The 25,933-nt window shown below is 43.0% G+C and overlaps 5 protein-coding genes across 6 annotated transcripts; 1 reads left to right on the top strand and 4 right to left on the bottom strand.

The window, feature by feature from the left end:
- Window positions 1–429: 429 nt before the first annotated feature.
- Window positions 430–2,516, bottom strand: LOC117136772. The gene has a single exon (XM_033297820.1). The coding sequence runs from the start codon at window positions 2,413–2,415 to the stop codon at window positions 583–585; it is 1,833 nt and encodes a 610-aa protein (XP_033153711.1). The 5' UTR covers window positions 2,416–2,516; the 3' UTR covers window positions 430–582.
- Window positions 2,517–2,906: 390 nt separating this feature from the next.
- Window positions 2,907–4,738, bottom strand: LOC117138534. Its single transcript, XM_033300672.1, has one exon. It carries the CDS (start codon window positions 4,736–4,738, stop codon window positions 2,945–2,947), a length of 1,794 nt encoding a protein of 597 aa, XP_033156563.1. The 3' UTR covers window positions 2,907–2,944.
- A 583-nt stretch (window positions 4,739–5,321) lies between these two features.
- Window positions 5,322–7,091, bottom strand: LOC117138529. The gene has a single exon (XM_033300667.1). It carries the CDS (start codon window positions 7,089–7,091, stop codon window positions 5,322–5,324), a length of 1,770 nt encoding a protein of 589 aa, XP_033156558.1.
- Window positions 7,092–7,473: 382 nt separating this feature from the next.
- Window positions 7,474–9,286, bottom strand: LOC117137337. Its single transcript, XM_033298728.1, has one exon. It carries the CDS (start codon window positions 9,284–9,286, stop codon window positions 7,487–7,489), a length of 1,800 nt encoding a protein of 599 aa, XP_033154619.1. The 3' UTR covers window positions 7,474–7,486.
- Window positions 9,287–11,753: 2,467 nt separating this feature from the next.
- Window positions 11,754–22,973, top strand: LOC117137258. 2 transcript variants are annotated; one of them, XM_033298620.1, is made up of 5 exons: window positions 11,754–11,863; window positions 11,950–12,013; window positions 19,037–19,388; window positions 19,586–22,418; window positions 22,485–22,973. In XM_033298620.1, exons 2-5 carry the CDS (start codon window positions 11,993–11,995, stop codon window positions 22,678–22,680), a joined length of 3,402 nt encoding a protein of 1,133 aa, XP_033154511.1. In that variant the 5' UTR covers window positions 11,754–11,863; window positions 11,950–11,992; the 3' UTR covers window positions 22,681–22,973. The 2 variants fall into 2 exon arrangements, with proteins under 2 accessions (XP_033154511.1, XP_033154512.1); XM_033298621.1 differs by having other exon boundaries at window positions 11,761–11,863; window positions 11,934–12,013.
- The last annotated feature ends 2,960 nt before the right edge of the window (window positions 22,974–25,933 follow it).

The raw sequence follows: 25,933 nt of genomic DNA, 5'->3' as shown, positions 1-25,933 counted from the left end.
CGACCAGTGAATGTCGATCAGGCATGCTATTTGTATGTTTTCCATATTGTGTTAACAAGGCTGAATGTTAAAGGTGTACCTAATGGCCCACTTAATTTGTAGTTGCGTTAAAAATACATACATTTCGTGGAGTCGACAAAAGAATACTATTTTAATGTCTCAATTTTTATCAAACATTTTACTTTCTTTATTTTTTTTGGTATAAGAATACAAGGCTATTCAACATTCTTTGATAAGATCGATGAAATCACCGTATGGGCATGGTAAAAAATGAGAGCGCCACTGATCCCGATTAAATGAGGAATCAGTTGTGTAAAGATAATATTGTTTTAAAATCGGACAATGGTTGAAAGCCGAAAACCACATTATCCTTTCTGCAGGAACGCACTTTTTAGATGGTATATAAAAGAAATGTTTTCAGTGGTGCCATATACATTTATTGAGTGAAATAATTGTTATAAATTAGTTTTGGTATTTAAGATAATATTTTCTGTGCGCTGAACAATTCATGACGTAATGTACCAAATTTACGATATCTGTGCCAGAGTACATTAGAATTTGATAAGAATCATGGATTACAGCTTACTTAGCTAAATTTTTTAAGAATGCATAGCAATATTCGCATTTGATTTTGCAGTTTCTCCAGTATCTCAGAGGTCTTAGAATCTCCAACATAAAAAAACATAAACCCATGCCCATCCCAACGAAATACATGGTGAAAACCCAGTAGAGATTGTGTACTTCTATGTAATCATTTTCGAGGGCCGGACTGAAATCTTTGAATGTTGTGAGATTTGCTTTTATCATATCCCTATAGCTCTGATCGATCCAGTACTTAGTTAACCCAAACTCCTTCTGGCGCTGCATGTGCTCCTCGAAGATATCGCGATAGGGCAAGTGCCGTCTTATAGGAATACTTAATATATCAAACTGATTGAGACAGAAGGCATCACAATAGTAGAACATTTTGTACTTGAAGAGTTTCTGTTCCTCGTTGATGGTGAACCACTGCAATGCCGTCACCGGAAATAAATAATTGGTATTAAATGTGCTTCGCAGCTTAGAGAATTTGCCGTAGTCATAGATCTCCACGTCCTCCAGGCTCACGTTCAGGGCCTTAAGGAACTCTGTTTCGTAGATGTTAATGGCCATCGTGTACCTAGACTTTTTTACATCATCAAATGAGGTCAGGCGTGGTTCGATGGGAGGACCCCATAAGAAGGCCTGTAAGTATGCCGTATACATTGTGGTGGAGATTAAGCTGGAAAAGCAGACCAGCATGAATATCAGTTTAAGTTTTCTGTTGGATTGGCGGGGAAAAGGAAAAGGCTGAGCCAAAAATCCCCTCAAACAGATGTCGTTCATCAGGACACGACGGATGCTCAGACTACGATATGACCTTTCCTGTATGTAGATAATTAGCACGGAGCATATGCAGAACATTATTAAGAACATTATCAGGATACTTGGTGCCACAATCGCCATGTAGACGTCACTAAATGGCAACGAATCCGGCAGTGGAGCCATGAAACAGTACGAACTCATTAGGTACGGATACGAGATGGCGTCGTAGTTCGACATTTCAAGAGTCCTAGCCTCGCATATACCAATGTCCAGAATGTCATTCGAGGTAAAATTCGTAATGTCCACAAAAGATACTTCCTCGTCGTCCTTGATCAAATCCTCCCGTATTTTCATAGTGGCATTAACCTTCTTAACGAATTGGCTTATCAACATGCCCACATAGCCCTTAAACTTTTCTTCGCCGGTTTTACTATCAATATATGGTATGGTTCGGGGTGGCTCCTTATCAGATAGTGTTCTTATTGGGGCTCCATGCATATTTCGAAATTGATCTTTGTAAATCGACTGGCCATCGAAGAGATTCAGTTTTACATAGTTTTGATCTTGAAATAGGCGACATGAGTATACCACTTCAAGCTGATAGAAGTTTTCCTTCACCATAGCTACATTATGTTGCTCCTTCTTAGAATAGAAATCGCACACAGACTCGGGTTTTATAGGTTCTTTCAGCAGGATTAGGCGCCTGCTAGTTTGCAGCTTCATCAGTGTTCGATAATTTTCTTCCCTCTCGTCCTGGAAATTACAACTGAGTATCAGTGTTAGGCTGCTGAAATTCCAATCAAAGTTGGTGCTGCCCGAGGACACCAGCACTGCAGGAACTTGCAATCTTTCAAATAGAGAAGGAATGGCACAATCCTCTCCGTAAATTAAAAGGGTGTCGTAGGACTTCTCGAATTGTAATCTTTGAAGAAGGTCAATCAATCTGTAGTCAAAGTCTAGATGACTGTTATTGGTGACATCCAAAATTTGAGACCTGGAATTTCCAAGGCAGAAAAGAATGATTATAAGCCAAACCATGGTGCTAATGTGACTAATGGCATTCTTGTGCATTCATCACATTTTGTACCCAACACGCCTTTGAATTGGCCCAAAAGTGTTGGCGGGTCATGCAATTCTCGTGTCTCACGTTTTGTGTTGACATGACTAAAAGTTCAGAGCACACCCCAAAGTTTACTTAATTAGTGGGTGGCTGGAAACAACTCTATTTCGTGTATGAGCAAATAGAATAGTTTAAATGTCTTAATTTACTTTACCGGACTAGCAGTTAACTCCCAGTCTGATTTGATCTATTTTCATAAAACATTTCTTTTGATTAAACTAAATTTATTGTTATGTTACGATAAACGATCTGCCTATTTCCAATCCTAATATGAAAGCATTTACTAACTTTAAGTTACTAATATGGAACTTTAATTCTCTTATATATAAATCTGTTTGTTTTTTTCCTTCTTCATTGATTAAAATTTCTTTGCCCCAGTTTTTTGTAATAAAGTATTTTATTGTGCTCAATAAAAGAATTGGGCAGCTTAATTAAGAAACTCTTTCGAGTCACAAAATTTATTGGGGGAATGAAATAAGTTTAACATGTGTTTAGAATTCGTAAATTTCGGAATTTCTTCCAGCGTTTCCACTTGTCCACTCCTATTTCCAACAAGAAGCAGAAAACGCAGAGTACAATGGCAGCCAAATAGATTTTCATTATCCACGAGATGTCATCCATTAATAGGCTTGGAGTGTACGCTAATGGCCTACTTAGATCCTTGAGTGACGTTAGACCAAGTCTCACCATATCGAAGAAGCTGTGGCTCATCCAATAGTTCACGAAACCGAATTCGTGCTGCTGCATCATGTGTTCGTCGAAGAGATGACGATATGGCAGGTGTCTACGCAGGGGAACCGACAAGAAGATCAGTCTGGAGAAGCACAAGTCCCTGGCAAAGTAGTAGACTGGCTCCTTGAAGAACGTCTGCTGCTCCGCGTATGATCTCCAGCGGTCTCCGGTTACCACATAGTTGTAGCTCAGGTTGAAGGCATCGCGCTGCTCATAGCACTCCGGCAAATTATCAAAAATTTCTAAATCATCCACGTGAATTTCTCGGAAATGCGAATTATTGGTCTTGATTAAACCATTAATCTCCAGTGCAGGCATTGCAATTCTTCGGTTATAGCTACCAACATCTTGGAATGAGCAGATTTCTGGTTCTGATGGCGGGTTCGTAAAGAAGGATTGCAAGTAGGCTTCGTACATCGTGGTAAGCATAATGCTTGCAAAGCATAGAATGGTAAATATCTGCCTCAGTTTTTTGCTTGCATTCAGAGGAAAGGGAAAGGATTGGCCCAGGAGACCTCTTAGGCTCTTATCATTAAGTAATATGTTGGCCAAGCTCAGGTCATGCCATGACATTTTCTGGCTATATATTAGCAGGACAGATAGCAGGAGGAACAACACAAAGATCATTCCCAGGACGATCGGATCTATTATCATGGCATATACCAAATTGTACGGCATCTTTGCTGGAACCTGAACCATAAGGCAGTACGATGTCAGAATGTACGGATAACTGGAAATTTCTATGAATGTCATTCGAAATGAGGATTCTAGGGTGATCCCGATGTCCAGCTGTTCGTCCTCCACCAAACCTAAAATTTCCTTTACTATCAATTTTTTGGTCAAGATTTCTAGTTCCAAGGTGGCATTTACTCTCTCAGCGAAAGTGTTAACCAAATTGGCCACATAGCCAGCTGTCTTCATATCACCGGTCTTTGGATCCACATAAAGCATCGAACGCGGAGATAAGAGATCTGCCACAGCTCGAATGGATTTTCCGTACATATTCCGGAACTGTTCTATAAATACTGGCTTACTATCCAGTAAACTGATTTCCTCGATGTTCGGATCTTTAAAGTGGCGACAGGCATAGACAGTTTTTGACTTATCAAAGTCTTCTCCTATTGTAGCTATGTTGTATTGTTCCTTCTGTAAATATCTTTCGCACACCGATTGCGGTTGAATATCGCCTCGTAGATAAACTAACCTTCTGTTTCTTTGCAATTTCGCTAGCGTGTTGTAGTTCCTTTCATTTTCATCTTCAGGACTACAGCTTAGTATCAGGGTTAGGCTGCTGAAGTTCCAATCAAAGTTGGAGCTGCCCGAGGACACGAGCACTGTGGATACATTCAAGCGCCGAAATGATGAGTGAAAAACACAATCCTCTCCATAGAGAAGCATTGTGTCATAGAACTCCTCCAATTGTAATCTCACGAGTAGACTAAAGACTCTATCCTCCAAGTGTGAGCTACTTTTATGAATATAATCCAGATGTCGTGCACTTGAAATCCCAGCGCAGAGAAGAAGGATAATAAGCCACACCATGGTTTCTGTTTAACTGTGGCAAGTCCTGTGCTTCCGTGGCATTTTGTTTTGTAAATATAGATAAAAAGTTGAACAGGCATGCACTTTTCATGTTTTTCATATTGTGTTAACATGCTACTGGGGGCAGTTTACATCTCGTGATTGTATTAAAAAAATCATAGACTTCAGAGAGTATATTATACCCGACTGCGGGAAGTTTTCTCTCACCATGGCTATATTATTTTGCTCCTTTTTTGCGTAGTAGCCGCATACAGATTCTTGTTGGCTGTCCTCATGTAGGAAAATAAGCCGCCTATTTGTTTGTAGCTTTATCAGTGTACGATAGTTCTCCTCCCTCTCGACTTCAAGGCCACAACTTAGAATAAGTGTTAATCTGCTGTAATTCCAATCGAAGTTAGAGCTTCTCGATGAAACCAGAACGGAAGAGACTGGAAAGCTTGTGGATAGAGCAAAAAACGTGCAATTATCGCAATTATTGCGTGTGATCTACAAATAAAAACTTTAAAAGTGGTATGGCCAAGGATCATATAAATCAATCAGTCCACTTCTATTATGAGGACAAGAGATAGTTAGTACGGCTTGTTTAATTTCTCGAAAGCCGCCAGCACTTCCACTTTACCCATCCTATTTCCGACGTAAAGCAGAAAACACTAAGCGATATGGCGACGAGATATAGTTTCATTATCCAAGAGATATCCTCCATTAGGAGGCTTGGATTGAACATCTCTGGCTGACTCAGGTCCTTGAGAGGCGTTAGACCAAGTCTAACCATATCGAAGAAGCTGTGGCTCTTCCAGTAGTTCACCAATCCGAACTCATGCTGTCGCATCATGTGCTCATCGAAGAGATGACGATAAGGAAGGTGCCTACGTAGGGGAATTGACAAGAAGATCATGCGCGAGAAGCAGAGATCATTCGAGTAGTAAAACAATGGCTTCTTGAAGAGCTTCTGCTGTTCTGCAAAGGAGCTCCAACGGTCTTCAGTGACCAAATAGTTATAGGTAAGGTTGAAGTTATCACGCATCGCAAGACAATCCCTCCAATTCTCATAGATACATAGGTGTTTCTTTGGAATTTCCAGAAATTGTGTATTGTTAGTCCTTATCAGCACGTTTACCTCAATTTCGGTGATGATAGTCTTATGACGAAGCTTACCAATGTCCTTGAAGGAGCGAATGTGCGGTTCAGATGGGGGATCCGTGAAAAACGATTGCAGATAGGCTTCGTACATCGTTGTAAGCATAATGCTTGCAAAGCATAGAATGGTAAATATCAGCCTCAGTTTTTTACTAGCATTCAGAGGAAAGGGAAAGGATTGGCCCAGGAGACCTCGCAGGCTCTTATCATTAAGTAATATGTTGGCCAAGCTCAGGTAATGCCATGACATTTTCTGGCTATATATTAGCAGGACAGATAGCAGGAGGAACAACACAAAGATTATTCCCAGTACGAGCGGATCCAAAATCAGGGCAAAGACTAGATTGTACGGCAACTTTTCCGGAACCTGAACCATAAGGCAGTAAGATGTCAAAAGGTAGGGATAGCTCGCCGTCTCAAGATTTGCTGTATATAATGAGACCTCTAATGTAATGCCTATATCAAGCTCATCGTCCTTAGCCATTCTTGATATCTCTGTGATGCTCGCAGAAGGTTTCAAAAAGTCTATCTGCAAGGTGGCATTCACTTTTTGTGCAAAGTTAGTGATTAAGTTTGCCACATAGCCAATCATCTTCAGTTCACCGTCATTTGCATCCTGGTACAGCATGACTCGAGGTGGTAGTCGATCTGGCACAATTCTTATTGCTTTTCCCTTCATATTTTGGAATTGTTCTATAAAGATTGGCTTCGTCCCTGATAAATTTACTTCGTCCACGTTAGGATCTTGAAAATAGCGACAAGTGTATATGACATTTGATTTGGAAAAGCTTTCTCTCACCAAGGCTATGTTATACTGCTCCTTTTGTGTGTATATATTGCAAATATTACTTGGTTGAAAATTTTCTTTTAATAAAACCAGTCTCCTGTTCCGTTGCAGCTTTAAGGAAGTACTATAAGGTCCTCCATTTTCTATGTCATCTCCACAACTGAGTATCAGAGTAAGGCTGCTGAAATTCCAATCAAAATTCATGCTATCAGACACCAGCACTACGGCAACATCTACATTTCTAATCAGGGAATGAAATTCACAATCCTTTCCATAGACAAGCAATGTATCGTAAAAGTCCTCCTTTCGCAGTTTTAGAAGAAGGTGAAGTAACTCGTTATCCATGAGGCTCTGGTTTTGAACGGAAATATCCGCTATGTGGGCTGCAATATATCCCAGGAAGCAGAGTATTATGACCAACCATGTCATTGCTTTCAAACAAACTGTTTTAATACTTTGAGTTGTGCTCCTTTTTGTTTCATTTATCATTCATATAAATGGTTTTCATATTGGTGCCTTACATATTTGAAACTTGTGCCAACAATTTCCAGTGATGTTAGCCTTGTAAAAACTGTTTATAAAAATGTTAGTTGGAAGGGCCAGCAGTTTCAAACCATATCGTGTATAAATCTACAGGCGTGACAGGTGGTAGTGTAATTTGTCTTGCATTTTCCTGGTGTAAATTACCTGAAAAAGGTACATCAACGTTAAGCCGTTGTTCTATATCGAAATGGAAAGTTGTGTCGGGCAGGTTGTCGAAAACATTTACACGTTTGAATATTTTTGTAAAACATTTATAGCAATTTATTAAACATTTTGGATTTTTACCATCTACACCTCCATAGCCGTTTGCATCTCTCCACGCAACGCAATATCTCCAGTAAAAAGCAAAAACTACTTATAAACATAGCTCCACAATAAAGCTTAAGTATCCATGAGATATCGTCGAGCAAGAGACTTACCCCAACATTTCTCTTCTTACTAAGGTCCTCCATGGATGCCAAGCCAAGTCTGACCATTTCGATGAAGCTTTGACTCTTCCAGAAAGTCACCAGGCCAAACTCATGCTGCCGCATCATGTGGTCTTCGAAAAGGTGCCGATGGGGCAAGTAGCGTCGCAACGGGGGACTGAACAACATCAACTGATTAAAACAGAGATTGGTGGCCAGGTAAAAAGCGGGCTCAGCGAATAGCTTTTGCTGATCTTCGTAGCTATTCCATCGATCCACAGATACCGGAAATATAAAACTTGTGTTTAAGGAGTCGCGCAGCACTAGATATTCGGAAAGGTCGTCGAAGATCAGAAGATGATCCTCACTTATTTCCTGAAAATGTGAGTTATTCAGGGAGGTGAGGACATTCACTTCCATCCTGCTTATTGCCATTTTAAGCGAAGAGTTTCCAATATCTTGAAAGGATCGAATATATGGCTCGGATGGAGGCTGAGTGAAATACGACTGCAAGTAGGCCTCATACATGGTGGTGATCATAACGCTGGCGAAGCACAGGACAAAGATGATCAGCTTGAGATGCTTGCTTGGATTCGGCGGAAATGGAAACGATTGACCCAAAAGGCCGCGTAGGCTCTTGTCGTTCAGCAGGATGTTGGCCAGGGTGAGGTTCTTCCAGGACAAATGTTGGGTGTAGATTATCAGAACGGAGAAGAGACACAACATGACGAAGATGATGCTCAGAACCTGGGGATCCACTATCATCGAATACACCAGATTGTAGGGCATCTTGGCAGGAACTGGTACCATTAGACAGTAACCGGTCAGTAGGTAAGGATACCAGACGGAATCCATATTCTTAAACTGCAAGGAACTGGCCAGTGTCGTTCCAATGTCCACAATATCCTCCTTCACCCAGTTCATTATATCCAGGACGCTGGGCTTTTTGACCCCCAACTTCTCTGTATCTATGATCTGCAGTTTGGCATTCAGTTTCTGAGCATAGGTATTTATCATGTGTGCCAGGTAGCCCAACATCTTAGTCTCACCAGACTTTTCGTCTCGATAAACGATGGTTCGGGGCACCAAAATACCTGGCACCGTTCTTATACTAGCACCACGCATATTCTGAAAGTTCTCAATGTAGATAGGTTGGTCCTTGAAGAAGTGTCCTTCTACATAGTTGGGTGTCTGAAAGAGGCGACACGAGTAGAAGGTATCCGATTGATAGAAGTCCGACTTAACCATGGCAATGTTATGCTGCTCCTTCAACGAGTATCGCATACAAACGGATTCGGGCTCACTATTATCCTCTAGATAAATAAGACGCCTGGTCCTCTGCAACTTCAGTAGGGTGTACGAGTCCTCTTCATTTTCCGCATCAGATCCACAGCTTAATACTAGAGTTGCTGTACTAAAGCTCCAGTTATAATCGGTACTTCCTGATGGTACAGTGACTGCGGGTATCTCTAGTTTCCTCAGTAACGAATGAAACACGCACTCCTTTCCGTAGACCAACAAGGTATTGTACTCTTCCTCTAGATTTAGTCTCGAGAGTACTCGAAGTAGTCTACCTTCCAGCAATTCTAGATCTCTGGACTGAGTATAATTAAGTATCTGTGCGCTCAACTGTCCAATGCAGCCAAGAATAATAACTGACCATCCAAGAGCCATCACGAAACTGTTGACAATCCTCGCAGGACGAGAACTTTTTGTTTGCCTTTCACAAATGTGTCACAATATTTCAACCTCAATTCATTTAAATGGCATTTAAAAATCGTGTTAAAAGTGTATACCAGGTTATCATGCTATTTCCGTGTTCAGGTCGAACCAAGTATGGCAATTAACGGCTGCACTTTGAAGTGTTTGGCTGACATTTATGCGGGACACAAGATTCATTTAACTGAGAATGTCCCCACCTGGGGGTAAGCCCAAAAGTGAAAAATGTTTTGGCCTTGTGCGTGAGATTGCTCCATTTGAATGACTGGAAAGGCCTTTAACAACTTCCGCTGCAGATCGAAAATGAACTCGAACACCAAGTGCATTCCCATTTCGATGCATGTTTTAAGAGCTATGGGAAGACAGACAATTCGATTGCTAAAACGAAATTTTCCGGCAATTTGAGCCAAGTCAAGCTCATTGCATTCGATTTTGTGACTCGCACTGGGTCCCGCATGGAAAGTGTAGAAACGCAAACATTTCGTTTTATGCTCTTAATTGCAGTGCAAGTGGATTTCAATTATTCAAATGAGGCGCTGCACTTCCGAGCCGCCACAAACTGGTCCGAACGCCATGCATTTTTGGCCAACAAACAAGGTACGAGGGATTTTTGGGGGAGAGGGCGATTTGTGGCAAAGGCGACACTGAAACTGAATTTCTTCTGCTTCATCATCATCATTTGGCTGGCTGATGATATCGCGGCTTTATCTCTTCGGCCTGCCTTTTGCCATTTTGCTCTCCGCCGTGAATGACGTTTCAGCGAAAGTTGTTACGTTACCATCGACAACCAGCACCACCGAAAGCCTATGCAAAACCGGTCGGTCATTGATTTTTGGTTACTGCAAATTGTCTGGCCATGACCAGCTGTGGAGCACAACTCATCTCCGCTGCAACTGCAACTGCAACGACAACGGCAACGCCAACTGAAGCCACTCGAATGGCAGGCGAAAATGCTTTGTTGTCACTTGGCTCGATCCACACTGCGTATGCTTGATTTGCTGTAATGGCTTTTGTGCGTGCAATTGTGTGGCGAATTTCGATGTTTATGGCCGGTAAATGTTTACATTGCTAACCAGTTGCAGTGCCAGTCGATCATTGTTCAATATCTTTCAAAGAAAATATTTTGGTAACAAACACACTTCAAAGGAAACCGCTGAAGTCTTCGTTTGGTAACCTATGTGTTATTAAATAGTGTATATTTTCTTAGAAGTTAATTAACTCGTAATAGTTCAAAAATTATTATAGCTATTTACACGGTTTTAATTGAACGAATTGTATAAGTTTGTTTTTGTCTAGCATTTTTTTTTTGTGTGTTTTTGGCATCTAAATAAATGACAGTTAACAAATTAAGAAGTACCCTCCCTAAGAAATATGTATAAATTTTTAAACGAAGTAGTTGATTGCAATTAAAATATGTTTATTTTTACTTATTCTTAGGCCAAAATATACATATTAATACAAGTTGCTTAAGTAGTATTCGCTTATTGTTCGGTGCAGTTACCAAATTGTCGTATTTTAAAAATGTTGTAATATGGCACTAGCGTTGATTACAAAAAAATACCTCGAACTCTACCATATTTTCCGTTTAAATGTTTGTAAATATTCAATATTTCTTACGTTTCAATATGTGTAAGCTAGCTGTAAGTCTTGATGTAATATTTTTAATTTAACTGTTGTCTTGAGCTTTAAAAATTGGGAAAAATATCATCATTTCAGACAAGGGCCATAAAAGTGCTTAACCCATTTAATTTGCCCTACTGTCCCAAAATATGTTTATCGCATAAGAACGGCTTATTATGATAATTTCTCAAAACTGGTTGCACTTCCTTTCACTCCCTACTCTTTTGTATGGCTTGTCAAATCGCTGGTAATCCAAGGAGCCATAAAATGAGATCCCAGAGCCACCGAAATCTGCACAAGCTGTTCATTAGTTATTCGATTGTGTTATTGTTTTGGGCCATTTGTATGGGTTGTTGTTGCCCAGGCATTGTATTTTTGGCGTGGCTCTCTTAATGTGCCCACTTTTGGGTTTGCTTGTCCGACATTTTGCCGGCGATTTTAACACACATTGACCAGACAGCTGGCGGCACAATTTCAACTTCGGTTTCATTACGGGCTACTCTCTTTCATTTCCTCGTCTGAAGCGCTTGCCATTGAAAGTAAAATCGGCCGGGCTGCTTTTGTTTTTGTTTTTTTTTTTTTGCTGCTGGCATCCAGATTCACTTTCGATGCTTTGATTGAGAATACTTGAATCTGGTATCGGAATCTTCAAGTTGAACCACAAAACCCACCACGAGGTGAGAGGAGGGTCCATCTTCATGACGAAGAGATTGCAACTCTCTCTCCATTGCGTTTCTCTCTTTCGCTTGCTTCGTCTTCGTTTTGGCCAAGTTGTTGGCCACATTCGACTTCAAGTTTCAGTTACAATACGGCAGCGACTCGGCCTGGTTGCGATTCCCACAATTGCTCCGCGCGTGTCCCCCAATTGCGAGTGTGTGTCCTGATCCGCGTTGAAGGATAATCGCCAGAGAAGTGGGTGCAGTGCAATTTCGACTATATTTATTTTTAAAGCCAACTAAACGCGAGTGCTTATTAAATATAGTTTTGATTTTTAACAGCTGTTTTTGCCACGGACCCGGGATTAAATTGCATCCTGCCGCGATGAGAACCCTGCCATTTTTGGTAAGTGTGTGGAGCCTGGACATCTATTTTCAATGCTAAGTGGCTACTTATGTAACCATCTAAGGCTCATTAATCACCAGAGGTGTCAACGCTAGCTTGACCTGCGATCTGCGACCCCATCTTCCCCACCGGTGACATTGACAAATCGTGTCATTTCATTACAGGGCACAAACAAAAGTAAGCGAAGTAAGCCAAGTGTAAATTGCCTTCCGGCTGCCGCGACTCCAACACTTCAACTTGGCACTTGTTACGCGAAGAAATGTCGGCCTATCTCATGGATCTCTTTATCCATCCGACTTGCACATGTGTGGATTTGCCCAGAAAATTGTCTCATTGTTTCCACGACTCTTGTTAGCAGTGCCATTGCCTGATTTGCAATTTTCCCTGATTACTATATTTGTTTTTCTTTTTACAAATTTCTTGGCCTCTAATATGATTACGGGGATTTTCTACCCACAAATTTTTTTCTTGGAATTGGTTGATTATTGATGTAGTCTTTCCATGCATACACAAGACATCTGACAAATGAGCATTCCATACAGAGATATGGAAATTAGTATTGGTGGTTTTATTAAGTCCCTAGATTTTTGTTTGGTTTGTTTTAGTCTAAAGGTCTTCTATTCTTTAACATCGAATTCAATGTGTGGCATTGTTAATTGAAACTTATGAAAGAATTACGTAAAATATCCATAAATCAAATTCATTCACACTCAATGATTGATTTAAAGGGGAAATGAAAACGTGTTTCTTCATATTCTGCAAAAACATAGCAAGATTTTCAATAGAAAACTTACAAATGATTTTTTTCCGTGCTGCTCATTATTTACACAATCAACTCCTTTTGCAATATGGAATCAAATGCAATCAGCCACCTGCTGAAGAACCGAATGGGCAGTTTCTGCGCTCATTTAACGTCTTCATCTGCATCATCAGTAAAATCAACACGAGATCTGAGAGCATATCCAAACTGTCCTCCTTTCGATTGCTGTCTGCAAGTCTGTATCTTTGTGTTCGTCTGCCTTTCAAAATCGAGGCGCCAAATGGCCATCAGATGTGGCTTTTGCAAAAGCACCCAGAGATGACTCTAAACTTTTGCAGCCAAAAATCCCCGTGATGATCATTAGTGGCTGCTATTGCTATTTGGATCATGATGTGTGTAACCTTTACAAAAGACGTGTAAGTGGCTTCGTTTATTGAACTTCTTTTCTGCTCCACACATTGAATGCAATTCCAAATAAATGCCAAAGTGGAACTGGCCCAGAAAGTAATTATTTGGATTGTAATGAAAACTACGAGCATTTCATGGCTAATTTTCAGCCGAATGGAAAAGAAAATGCTGATTGTCATTGCGCATGTTTGTTAAGCCAAGAAGAATGGACTTTCTGGCTTTCAGCTTGGGGCTATTTGGCCAGCGGCTATTCACGACACCCATTGACTTCAGCACCTGTTGTGTTTCCTCTGGGCCAAAACTAGTAGTCCCCCAAATAGGCCGAGGCTGAGCATATTTTAATATGCTGCACGCATGCAAACTGCCCATTTGTTGCTTGTAGTGTAGAAAGTTGATTGGATATATTCGTCTCCGTCTTCGAATTGGGATTTGGATTTTGATTTGGATTTTCATGTTGATTCAATTATTATAATGTTTATGGAATGGCTGCCGAAAGTTTCGGCAAGTGCAGCCCTGCGATATTTTTCTTTGGACGCAAGGAATGCACCTTTCACTTCTCGTTCAATTATTTCCTTGCTGGCGTCGAAAGATGCTCACCAAATAAAAGGAAACTTTTGCAATTGAAGACGAGTTGCCAGTGGCCAGTTTTTCGGCTCTCGCAGCGGCCAGATGTGAATGTACTGATGTACCGATGTGCCATGGCGCTGGGGATGGGGTTGCGGCGACACACGAATTCATATTTCGGAATGCGGTTTTCGACCGCAGACAATTTTCTGTTTGGCGCGCAATTACACTCGGTACAAGTATCCGCAGTTCGGTGGTCATCGCGCGGGCTTATATTTATTTAATTAAATGTGTTGCTCAAGCGACCAGCATCTTGAACTGCAGACTGCACGCATTCCCCATGAATATTAATGGTGAACCGAAATTGCTCGGATGTCGATTAGGCAGCCTACTAATTTGTGGCGTTAACATATTTGGGGGCCTCTTAATTATTTGTATTTTCTCCGACGATGAGAGGGCGAAAGAGAGCATTACGTAATGCGGTCGTGAATGCGGCCAGAGTTCATCGCGGTTCCGGCTGGCTATCAGCGACCTGGCGACCAGGTTTGTTTAATTTATGCGAGCTTTTTCTTGGAGGGTTACTGATTGTTTATTTGATTTTTATTTATTTTATGCAACGACCTTGCTCATCGCTTAGCTCGTCACCGCAGTTAAGTAATTAAAGGCAATACATTAAAAACCAGCCGAGCGTCTGCCACTGACCGCCCTCAACAGAAATGGGTTTTGGAATTGGTTAGTTAATTGGGATTGTATCATTTGATTGGCTGCTAAATTAGGATTTACCTTTCATTTCCACTCGGCCGCAAGACGAGCCTCGAGTTCGTTGCCTAAGTCTTTTGTTTTCGTCCCCCTTCGGTGGCAATATTTGCAGTGGCCAATTGTTTGTGACCACCGATGGGCATACTCTAGGTGTTGTGTTGGACACACCAACTGTGCCTGGTCACTCGTGTCTTACCAGCTAATTTGCTTGATTTGTCGCCGTTTGCATAACGCTGTTGTCAGTGACAATACGCAATATTTGTTCGATTGCCTTTCAATTTACTCATTACCCGGTAATTTGCAATTGACACATTGCAAAAATTGCACAAATGACAGAAATATGAGGTGAATTGCATTGGTCAAATTACTATTGAGATCTCTGGACTCTTGGCGCCCTCATTTGAATGAGGAAAAGCCTGCAATCAAGTCGAGAGCTCCCCCATTCGTGGTCGAGATCCCTTGGAGAGTGGTGGAACAACTTTTACATTTGTTTTGGCATGCACCGGATTCCATAGCCGTGCAGCCATCTCAGCCATCGTTCGACAGTAGTGCCCATTATGCAGATCAGCTCGGCTCAACTCGGCTGGCGGGGCTCACGCACAGGTCCGACCTGCCAAGAGCGCTTCCCACACCCGCTGGTGGAGCTCGGTTTCCACGGGGCACGCACACGAAATGTTGCCACTTGTCGGCACAGGTGGATCTTCTTCTGCTGGCCAGCTTTCTCGGGGCCAATACATGTCACGCTGGGATATACACGCGCAAAAATAGCATCCAAAGTGGTCATTATTCGTGGTGTTTTCTTCACACCACAATAGCTCCTATCAGCAGGTCGTTGAAAAGCTAAACTTATCTTAATAATTACACAGAATTCCCAGTATGCGTAAGATATAGATTTATCTCGTTTAATAGTAATTCGATATTCATTTACATACGCCTTCCAAATCTTTACAAATCTGTTGACAAGTGGACAAACACTGCAATGGTTAACAACCCATAGGAAAGTAAACATAAGAGTAAACAAATGGGATTCAATCATTTTTGCTACCTACTTTCAATCATGTGGGTTTATAATTAAATTTTTTTAAGGTTTTGAAGGAAATCTCTAATTTAACTTTTATTAAGCCAACTAATACATTGACTTTCCAAAGCACTTAAATATTTGTATGGGAATGATTTAGCATAAAATCCAAAAATTTAAAGAGTTTTCGTCTGAATTTTTCTCTGTGTGCCCTTTAACCGGCGGAGAAGCATCCGCAGCAGCAGAAGCATAAAAACACTTTCATTTTTCATTTCATTTAATAATTCATCATATTTTTCACCTTTTGTTTCTCCGCGTCGTCATCGTTTTGGCGTTATCTGAAGGGCCGCCCCCCAGCGAAATGGTTTATGGCCTGGTCCACATTTTCCCGACTGGCGTGTCGCTTACTTCCGTTTTCGTTGATCGTGTGGCACTTCTAAGACACAATGACGGCATAAAAACGATAAATGTTTTATTTTCGTACACGGGTTTTTTACACCATTTAGTTCGGCTCTGCGAAACAGGGGGTCTGTGATCTATGCGCACAGCTCGCATGCCAAGTTTGTCGCTGCAGTCTTTCGTTTGTTTTCGCAAGTCTCACATTTTCTACACCTCAATTTGAGCACTCACTTCCTTTCTTCATTCCTGTTGGTCGCGCTACAGTTATTCCACTTGGACAGCTGCTGGCTTATGCAACCAGGGTCTGAGATATAATTATAAGGATTTGCCTGATTGTTGGCAATTTCGCGAGAAAACGAACGCGAAAGTGACGCATTATTTACATCCGCCTCGGTTTCTTTTCGCGATGATTTATACTATATATTTTTTTTTTCGGCAACGGGAAATGATGTCAGTTACAGCTTAGTGCCGTCTAGCGTATAATGTTCTCAGACATTAGGCTTTGGCAACATTTGCATCACTTTGCGATGACTGACGTTCCTACCCACTCGAGTAATTGGCCTGCAGACAAGTTGCGATTCTGGGCTAACTGCTTATGCGGTGGTTCTCACGAAGATGACTTTCAAGTTGTTGGCCAGAATAATTGTGCCGTGTCACAGGCACGGTGTGTGTCTCTGCAATCTGCAATCTATTCACATGGCAGACAGCCTAACAATGGCAGATCAACGGGCACATATCATAACAGTGCATCATCAAGTGCAGGCGGATTTTTTTTTCTTTTTTACCATATGATTTATCCATTCAGACAACAAAGCAGCGGAATATAAACACTGTTTACATGAGAACTTCCCTGGCTATTTGTCAGTTGCAAATTTAGACAAGTTGTCGGGCAGATTTCACTTGGCCAATCGTCTGGTACACCAACGTAAACACCAAAGCAAGCAAAAAACCAACCGCAGAAACGTGCCGACCATCAGTTGTAGCTGCCACTTGGCGCACTTAACCACATGCCACAAGTTGTTAGTCCTGCGGTCAACTGGTTATCCCCACCCCCACCTCCATCTAAGCCACAATATTCATCCCATTTGGACCATTGCACAACAGCAGCAGTTAGAGAAGTGCCTGCCGTTGATTTACACTAGCCCACTAAATGCTTGCCCAAGATTTTCGGGTTTCTTCTGCTTTTTCATTAATAAGATTTTGTCTTGCCCCGGTTGCGTAATTCTGGCGTTTTTTGGCCAAACGAAGGAAAACTCTGGCTGACATCGGATTTATTGGCTTGTAAACATTTTCGTTATGTTAATGTGCGAGTTCAGCTGTCGAGTATTTTGGGACTCTGGCTTGAGATGAATTTTGATGGCTTTTTACTGAGTGCCATGGTGTGTAACTTTCTCCCATTGTTAGCATCTTTCTTTTCATGAACTGCTTTTGGTTGTTCGCAGACAGGGCTCTGTCGATGGTGATGTTGATTTGATTATTTCTCTCTTTTTGTGTCTTTATGTGCTTCATATTTTGTTTGGCTTTGTTTTGGCAAATCTTTGACATTTGCCCATTGTATGTGGTCAGCGGAGTGTGCGAGCTGCAGCAGCTGGACTACGCAGCGTCCAAATGGACTTGGCCATAGGTCAGTTAGATGGTCGGGTATGGTAATGTGACAGTTTCTTTTGGGAAGTGACTGTTGGATAATCGGTTCGTTTGTGTGGGCTTTACTGATTAGCATATGTGGCATCGCAAAGGTTGTGGCATAACCCCCATCCAAATAGAGCGGTGACATCACTGCTCCAGTCAGTAATTGCAATTAAAAGAGCTGCAATCATTAAGCTGTCAAAATGTCTGCGTTAAAACTGTGAAAACAAAGGAACAGGCTGTCGGCTGGGCTGTCAAAACACGGTCTCACAGCTTCCGTTTTGACATGACACTGCAGACGCCTCCCTGCAAAAACAATGCGGCCCAGAGATGCCATAATCAGGCGAGACTACCGTGTGATTGCGCATACGCCACCGATCGACAGAGCCTCAACTGGGCCAAGCCCCCGATCTTTATGGCAGTGGGTAACGCTTATTGTCCGTATTGTCCGTCGAGTGTGTATTATTTTCACTTCACTTTCTGCTCAGCCATCAAAATGTGTTATACTCGCACTCGTACTTTACTATTTAGATACAAATCAAATGTCAAGCGCCCACACATAGACTCACAAGCACACCGGTTTGACTCGACTGACATTTGCAGTCCAAGTGCAGTTTGGAAAGTTTGGTGAAAAATTCAAGACAGAATTGAGCTTTTCTTTTGTGTCGTTTGGCATTTTTGCGTGGGCGTGGCCAGAAAGCGGCTCCCGCGGTCAATTGAAATTCGTCGCCGCGCTCCATGGCAACTTTCACGGCTAAGCCAGAAAGGCCCGGCTGCCTCTTCCGCCTTCTCCGCCCGTTGATGACGGATGGATGACTCAATGGCCCCCAGTTCGCCGATTAACCGCATCGCGATATGCCAAATTAAAAGGCGAAACCGGGCCGAAATGAAATGCTTGACTATTGCCTTGCCTTGCCTTTAACCCATCAAGTTACCAAGCTGGCGTTGAGTCAATTCTGTGGTCGACAGCTCAATCTCAGCCTCTCCATTTCATATCCATCTCCAACTCGCAGCCCCAACTTGACATTGACCCAATGCAAAAAAGTGAAAAAATAGACAAACACGTCCACATTTTTGCCGGGGCTAATTTGTTTGTGGTCTTGTTAACTGGAGATGTTCGAGTTTATTGCGCTTTTAATTCGCCTTTTTTGGCGCTCACCAATTTGTTTTGCCATCTAATATTTCGGCCGGTAAAAGTTTCTTTTCGGTTTTGGGCCTTTGTCGGGGTCTCGACCTTGTCCACCAAATATCAATTAAAATATCTGTTTCCAGGAGCCATGTGTTTACATGGCAGTAGACTTATCTGGAAGATTTATGTTTGCCTTTCAGATGTTTTGCCTACCAACAATTTCACCCGAATATATTTCGCTTCCAAGGCTGATTAGTATCTTTGGCTATGGCCTAATCCAACCAAATTCGAGTTCCACGAAGTTTTAATTAAAATATTTTGGCACCAGTACTAATCCAACACTTTCTATTCACTTTGCAGTTGGCGCTGGCGCTCTTGGCCTTTGGAGTTGCCTCATCATCATCCTCTACCACCAGCACCACCACGTCGGTTAAGCCTAAAATAGCTAATCCAAAGGCTGAGTCCGATAAACCCACCAAACAACCATCGCCATCCGCATCTCCATCGCCATCTTCCAAGACCACAAACACCTCCACCACCCGGCAATCTAAGGCCTTAAAGCCGGGCGAGAATCGTGGAAAGAGAACGCTCTATGACTTTGGAAATGCCGGTTATCTGTATCCGGAAGTGGCATCCCGGAGGGCTGGCTACGTGGACAACGCAGCGAGCTATTATCCCCAAAGTGGTTACTTCAATGGTCAGAGTGCAGTTGGTAAGTTAACTGGGCAGATTTCAGTCCCTAACTGGCACTAGTTTTGGCAAAATACCAATATTAATTTTTGTATAAATTATCCGACGATTTCGTGGTACTTCATTCAAAGTAATGAAAGTGTTTCATGAAAGTGAAATCTGCTGCAATTCGATTTATTATTAACTCCAAGACTAAGTAATAACTTTTCCTAATTTCAGCTCAATATCCCGGAAGCTTTGGACCCGCCTATGCTCAATATCCTCAGTATTTGGAGGCTCCAGAGCCCATCATCGAGATCATCATCAAGGATGCCAATGAAACATTAGCGGAAGAGCCCGCCCAGCCGATTGTGACCAAGAAGAAGAAAAAGAAGGAGAAGGTGCACGTGTTCTATGTGAACTACAAGAAGGATCAAAACAACAAGTTGCATCTGGAGTCGCCGATTGCTTCGCTGAACAACGACGACAACGAGGAGGAAGAAGAGGAGGAGGAAGAAGTCATCCAGTATCCGGTTACGCCCCTGCCCCCGCTAAAATCCACCACCCTGCGTACTATTATCCACCCGGACTCGGAGAAATACCACAGTAACTCCGGTATTCATGTGTCGTTCGGAGCGGAGAACAAGCACCAGACCGGTCACATTCTGGAGGAGCACGATGCCGAAAGCATTCAACGCCAAGTGGTGGCACTGCCGCCTTCGGTGTCCTCCAAATCGGAGGGCAGCTATGTGAGCAATACCCGAGCGGATTACGGACGAGAGAACAACTTTGGATCCCGGCCAGGACCTATTTCCAATATGCTCTTTGGCAGCAACTACCAACAGTCGGGTATCAACTACCAGCAGCAACAACAGCAACTGCCCACGCAGCACAGCAACAACTACTTCAGGCCGCCATCGGCTCTGGTGGGTCCTCCCCCCAACTACCCGAAACCAGCGCCCCAGCAACAGGTGCAGCAGCCTCATCGCCCCAGCATCACCCAGCAGCAATTGCCCTCCACTTCCTCCCAGACCATTTTCAACAAGCTGGTGCAACAGTCGCAGTTCTACATCAACCACAATCAGCAGTACCCACAGCAGCAACATCACCAGCCGCAGCACCAGCAGCAGCACCAACAGCAGCACCAGCTGCAGCACCAACAACAGCATCAGTATCAACAGCAGCATCAGCATCAGCCGGCAACGCAGCAGCATCAACATCACCAGGCACCACAGCAGCATCAGCAGCAGGCCCCGCAGCAACAACAGTATCAGAAACCTCCGCATAAACAGGTCCAGGTGCCATTCTTTCCAACCATTCCGCCAAAGAGCGTGACCCCTGCTCCCTACCAGCCCGTCAAGTTCCGCCCCACACCAGCACCTGTGGCCCCGGCCAAACCCCTACCTCTGCCCGTCAAACTGGACAATGCGAACTACCAACAGCAGCAGCAGCAACACTATCAGCCGCAGCAGCAACAGAAATTGCCGCATCAACAGCAATCTTATCAGTTCGTTCGTCAACCCCAATTTGTGCAGCAGCCACAGTTTGTGGTGCGTTCACCCACTCCACCCCCAGAATACTACTCCCAGCAGAAGCAGCAGGCGCAGCAGCAACATCATCAGAGCGCTCTCAACTATTTTGACATCAAGCCATCAAAGGAGACGGAGCTGCTTAAGTCCATTCCCAAGTTCGAGCAACACATCACAGAGACCGTACAGAATCCAATTGCTGCCGCACAGCAGCCACAGCAGCAATATCATCAGCAGCAGGTGCAGCAACAACAGCAGTTTGGATATAGCAGCACGAGGAATGAGGTGATCCACGATGTACCTGCTCCCAACTTGGGACCCACGGCTCAGCAGCACATCTCTGGGCACTATATAACGGCAGGATCATCTGGTGTCCAGCAATCGCAATTCGGCAGCTTTCCCAGTGCAGCCCCAACGCAACCTCCCGTCTACGCAGAGTCCACTCATGGCCAGAAAGTGATGGTGGTGACCCCAGTGCCCCCATCCTCCAACTATGTGACCTATAGCCAGTACTCCCAGACCGCTAATGAGCCTGTGGTGCACATTAATGCTCAGTCTGCGGCTCTGCAGGCTCAGGCCAGCACCAACTTCGCCCAACAGCCCAGGCAGCCTGCCTCATCTCTGATCAGTGCTCCATCCACGGATAATTCGCCCTTCAGTGTATCCACCTACCACTCGGACGTGTTCAAGGAGCTGGAGCAGCGCAACCAGAAGGATAAGAAGGTGCCACAGCAGGTGCAGCAACAGGCTCAGCAAATTGCTGCAGCACCGGCTTCTGCTTCTGCTCCCGCTCCTACTTCCACTCCTGCCACTGCTCCGAATGGCAAGGCCTCGCAGACCTTACTCCAATTGCCCGACGAAGTGCCAGATGATCTCCGCCAGCAACTTTTCTCCTCCGGTATCCTGAACAATGCCGATATCTCAATTTTGGACTATGACAAGCAGGGGGATATTGCCCTAGAGAACCTGCCCGCCGAGCATCTGCAGCACTTCTATGGAGCCGGAGGTGGTGCCCAGATTGCCGAGACCAACAAGGTTTTGACCGTGGTCAAGCCCAATGGAGATAAGGTGGCCCTCAGCGAGAAGCAGCTGGATCGCGTGAAGCAGACGAACTCTCTGCCCCAGAAACAGGATCTCGATGTAAAGGTGGTGCGCTATGATGCCGCTCAGGGTCAGAGTGTGAGCGATAAGTATGTGCGCACCGATGCCACCGTGGTGACCCCGGTGGATTTGGCCGAACGGCAACAGTACAACCGCTACCTCCCTCTGAAGATCAACGGAGCACAATTCCCAATTCCCGACAGCGAGGAGCTGCTGGGCAAGCGCATTGTCAGCGTGGTAGTCCTGGCTCCCGTGGAGGCCCAAAATCCTGGACAGGCGGCTGGTGAGGCGCGGAGCGCTGATGGCAAAGAGGTCAAGTTCCTGGGCGGTGAGCTCATCAAGACGCTGCTGAAGAAACCTACTAAAGAGAACTTCAAGCGCTGGCTGGAGAAGGAATCGCGTACGGACTTGGAACTGCAGTCCGTCGTGCTGCTGGTGGCAAAGTAAGTAGATTACCGAAGAATTCACTAGGACTGAAAGTATACTGATACTCCTTTTTTTCCTTCTAGATCCACAGATCCATCCGCTGAGCAGGAGATCTTTATGTACGACATTGGAACGGGCAGCATAAACCGCCTGAACGGGGAGTTATCCAGCACGTTTGTAAACGTGGCCGAGGAGAACGCCAGCAGCGAGGATCTGGAGCACGCAGCCACATTGGACCACAGTTCGCTGGAGTCCATGATGCATCTGCGCCGCAGATAGACATCGCGATCGAGTCGAGTCGCCGCAGTCCAAACAAATGCCATTTAGCTACTCAACTAGACATGATCATCGTGTGCCCCTGAAAGACCCTCTGGACTTTAACTTCTTCCTTAGTTTTGTTTCTTCTCTTTTCCTGAACTGTCCTCAGGTTGCACATTTTCCCTGAAAAAGAAATCGTTTCATTGATCACGGCATTGCATTCAATCCTCTCGTAGTATTTCCATTTTGTAAATATTCTATGCTGATGTTACAATTATCGTAATTTAAGTTAATTTACGTAAAAATATTAAAATATACAAGAAAACTTATAACAAGTGTATTTTATTTTTGCACGGAACATTTTTTAAAGTCATATATAATTCATGGTATATTAATACTTGAATAGGAAAATGTTGGCTTAAGTATGCAGAAATACTTATTTAAAATGTTGTGATATGTGCGCAAAGAAGTTTATAATATCATGGTAACAGATTATATTACTATGGAAAAGGTTGTTTAGAATTATTTCAAGTAATTAATAAGGTTTTTTACTGCCTTTAAATGTTTATAAAAACATGATTTGAAAACAATCTTTTTTATTACTTATTTGCATATGTATTTGTATTATACATGCAGCTTTATTGATCATTTATTGATTTAGGAATTACAAAAATGTATCTTTAATTGATTTTATTAGAATTCCCATTTTTTTTATTTTTTATTTCATTACTCAAACGTCAAAATTTGTGTAATGTAGTAACGACAGTAAATGTAAATTACTCACCGTAGTACCAGAAACGTCCGCATCTACTGACCGCGTTAGTGTGCATGTAATGCTTATGTAAAGTCGCTGTAAGGTAATGTATACAATAAATTGTTTTGGCATAAGACTAGAAAAACATAAAAGAATTTATACCTATGATGAAATAAATTCCTCACAAGTTAAGCTCAATTATAAGATTCTAGACCATTATTTCCATGGAAATCGAAGCTAGTTCTAGTTGTTTACAGTTTTTCAATCAGATCAGGCAACAATTCGAGGGCATCAGCGACTGGACCGAGCCCCTTATTGGGGCCAAGGTCAGCCACTGGCCACCGCAGACTCTGCGATGCTGGCCAGCAAGAAGTTAAACGTGTCTTGATAGCAGGACAAGATTTCGCAGCGCCCACCAGTCACACGCATACGTGATTTGACCCAGCTGTACGCTTTTATACATATGTATATGCGCCGATATCGGATCTGGTCCACGGCGGTAGACGTGACTAGAAGCTGCCGAAGAGAGTTGGCCAAAATGGGGTTTCTCTTACGATTGGGCCTTAGGCCGCTCTCTCTCGTCTTGGCTGACATGGCTGGTTGTTTTGACGGGTTTATTTTGTTTTGGGCATGGCCGTAACCACTTGGTAGGTGCAACAAGTCGTCGCGACTATAATTACATGCAGTTTATTTTTAGCTCCGCAACTACGCACGCCAGCAACAACAACAGCTGCCCCGGCAGCAACTTGCAACTAGCAACAAGCGACCAAAAGCAGCAACTTGCTGCTCGAAGCTTGCGAAGACTGGCCAACGGCCAAATCCAACGATAACAGCACTCATAAAAACTGCAGTACACAGTCTAGTAAAGCGAAGCCTGGTTTTTCACGTTGGCCATATGCGCATGTAGTGCTGGATATGTACCGGCCAAGTTGGCGCTGCTGTTGCCAAGAGTGCGTTGTTTTTGACATGGGGAGGCACGACGGGTCGGGCCATCCGTTTTGAATGTTTATTTGGCTTATGCAATGGGCTAGCGTTTTTCAAAATATGTTCGTTGTAAGATAAACAATGCTCAATAACTTGCAGACGTCGCGAAAGTTGTAAAATTTTCGATAGATTACAGAAGCGATACTTTTGGTTATAGGTAAGGTACTATAAGTAACATTGTTTAAGAAAAAGTACGTTCTTATGGTAGAATATGTCAAAATTATAACAAATATATTATAAATTTTAATGAAGCTTTAAAGTCGCAAACCTATTGTTTTATATGTTAAATGTTTTTGCATTTCAAATACATTACGTTTCAAGTTATTATTATATTTAAAATTTGATAATTGCTTGTGTTCAAGACCTTCTATTATTGGGTCAAATGTGGTTAAAAATAACTCAATTTGCAACGCTTTTTCCCCGACAAGGACAAGAGATCACTGCTTTGTTCCCGAAAATCCCAGTGACATAAAACTTGTATCTCGCTGCGCTGCCTTTAAAGATTCACGGGGATCAACGGGGCTTTAACCCAATTTCGAGTCGGTTGGCCTTGGGAGGCGAGGCGTCCTGTCATCTGGGCGGGTTTAAGGTAAACTCCAATTTGGCCCAAACACAGATGCACACACCCCCGGGGACCATGCGGCGTGCATTCATCTCGTTGGCTGGAGATGTATTCCGTGCTCATCCCTTTTGACACATGTTGTTTGAACTGCTTTCGATTTTTGTGTTGCCCCACTCGAACGAACGTCTTTTGCTGTAATTTTCGCATTCTGTCTCCCACATCCAATGCGTCTTACTGATTTTTGCGATTTTTTTGCTTCTGTTTTTTTTTTTTTGCACACTTCGTTCTCTTCGCATATCGACTTGACTCGTTTGAAAATTGGGTTACATACCCCCGCTCCCGAAAAAAAGAGAAAAAACGCAGGAAAAAAACAAGGGGGCCCGCAATATAGCACACGGCCACAACAACACAGACTAAAGCAAAAACATGCAAATGCAAAAATCCGTTTGACGCCATAAGCTCCCATGAGTCAGAGCAGAGCGGCAGCATTGTTGCACTGATTGCTCATGCCTGATGTTGCTGTTGTTTTTGTTGTAGGTGGCAGATGAAGGAGAACCTCTTTCCTTCCTCCCCCCTCCTCAACCGCCAGCTCTTCCTCCTACTCCTCCTTCACGATTTCTCTTTTGGCTTCTTCCTTGGCTCGTGTCTTTTTGTTCGCTTTGTTAGTTAAATTGCAGAGTTACAGTTGTTTACGAGCTTCGCACAGCAAGAAAAAGGATTGTATGCACTGCAGGAGATCTTTGCCACTACAATGACCTATGATCAAAAAAATTATAACATTTGATCAAAATAATGGTAACATAGAAATAACATAGATAGAAATGAAAATCAAATTTCTATAATCGCATTTTTGAACCTATATTAGCTTTGAATTTTTATAAAATCAAATAAATATTTCGTCATGTCACGCAAAAATTTTAATCGTTTATGTAGCCACGATTTACAACATAGATCTATCTTTTCCCCAGAAGCCC

Source organism: Drosophila mauritiana, chromosome 2R (assembly GCF_004382145.1).
Source record: "Drosophila mauritiana strain mau12 chromosome 2R, ASM438214v1, whole genome shotgun sequence".
Taxonomy (NCBI): Eukaryota; Metazoa; Arthropoda; class Insecta; order Diptera; family Drosophilidae; genus Drosophila; species Drosophila mauritiana.
Note: the sequence above shows the minus strand (reverse complement) of the source record. Positions and strands in the feature narration are given on the sequence as shown.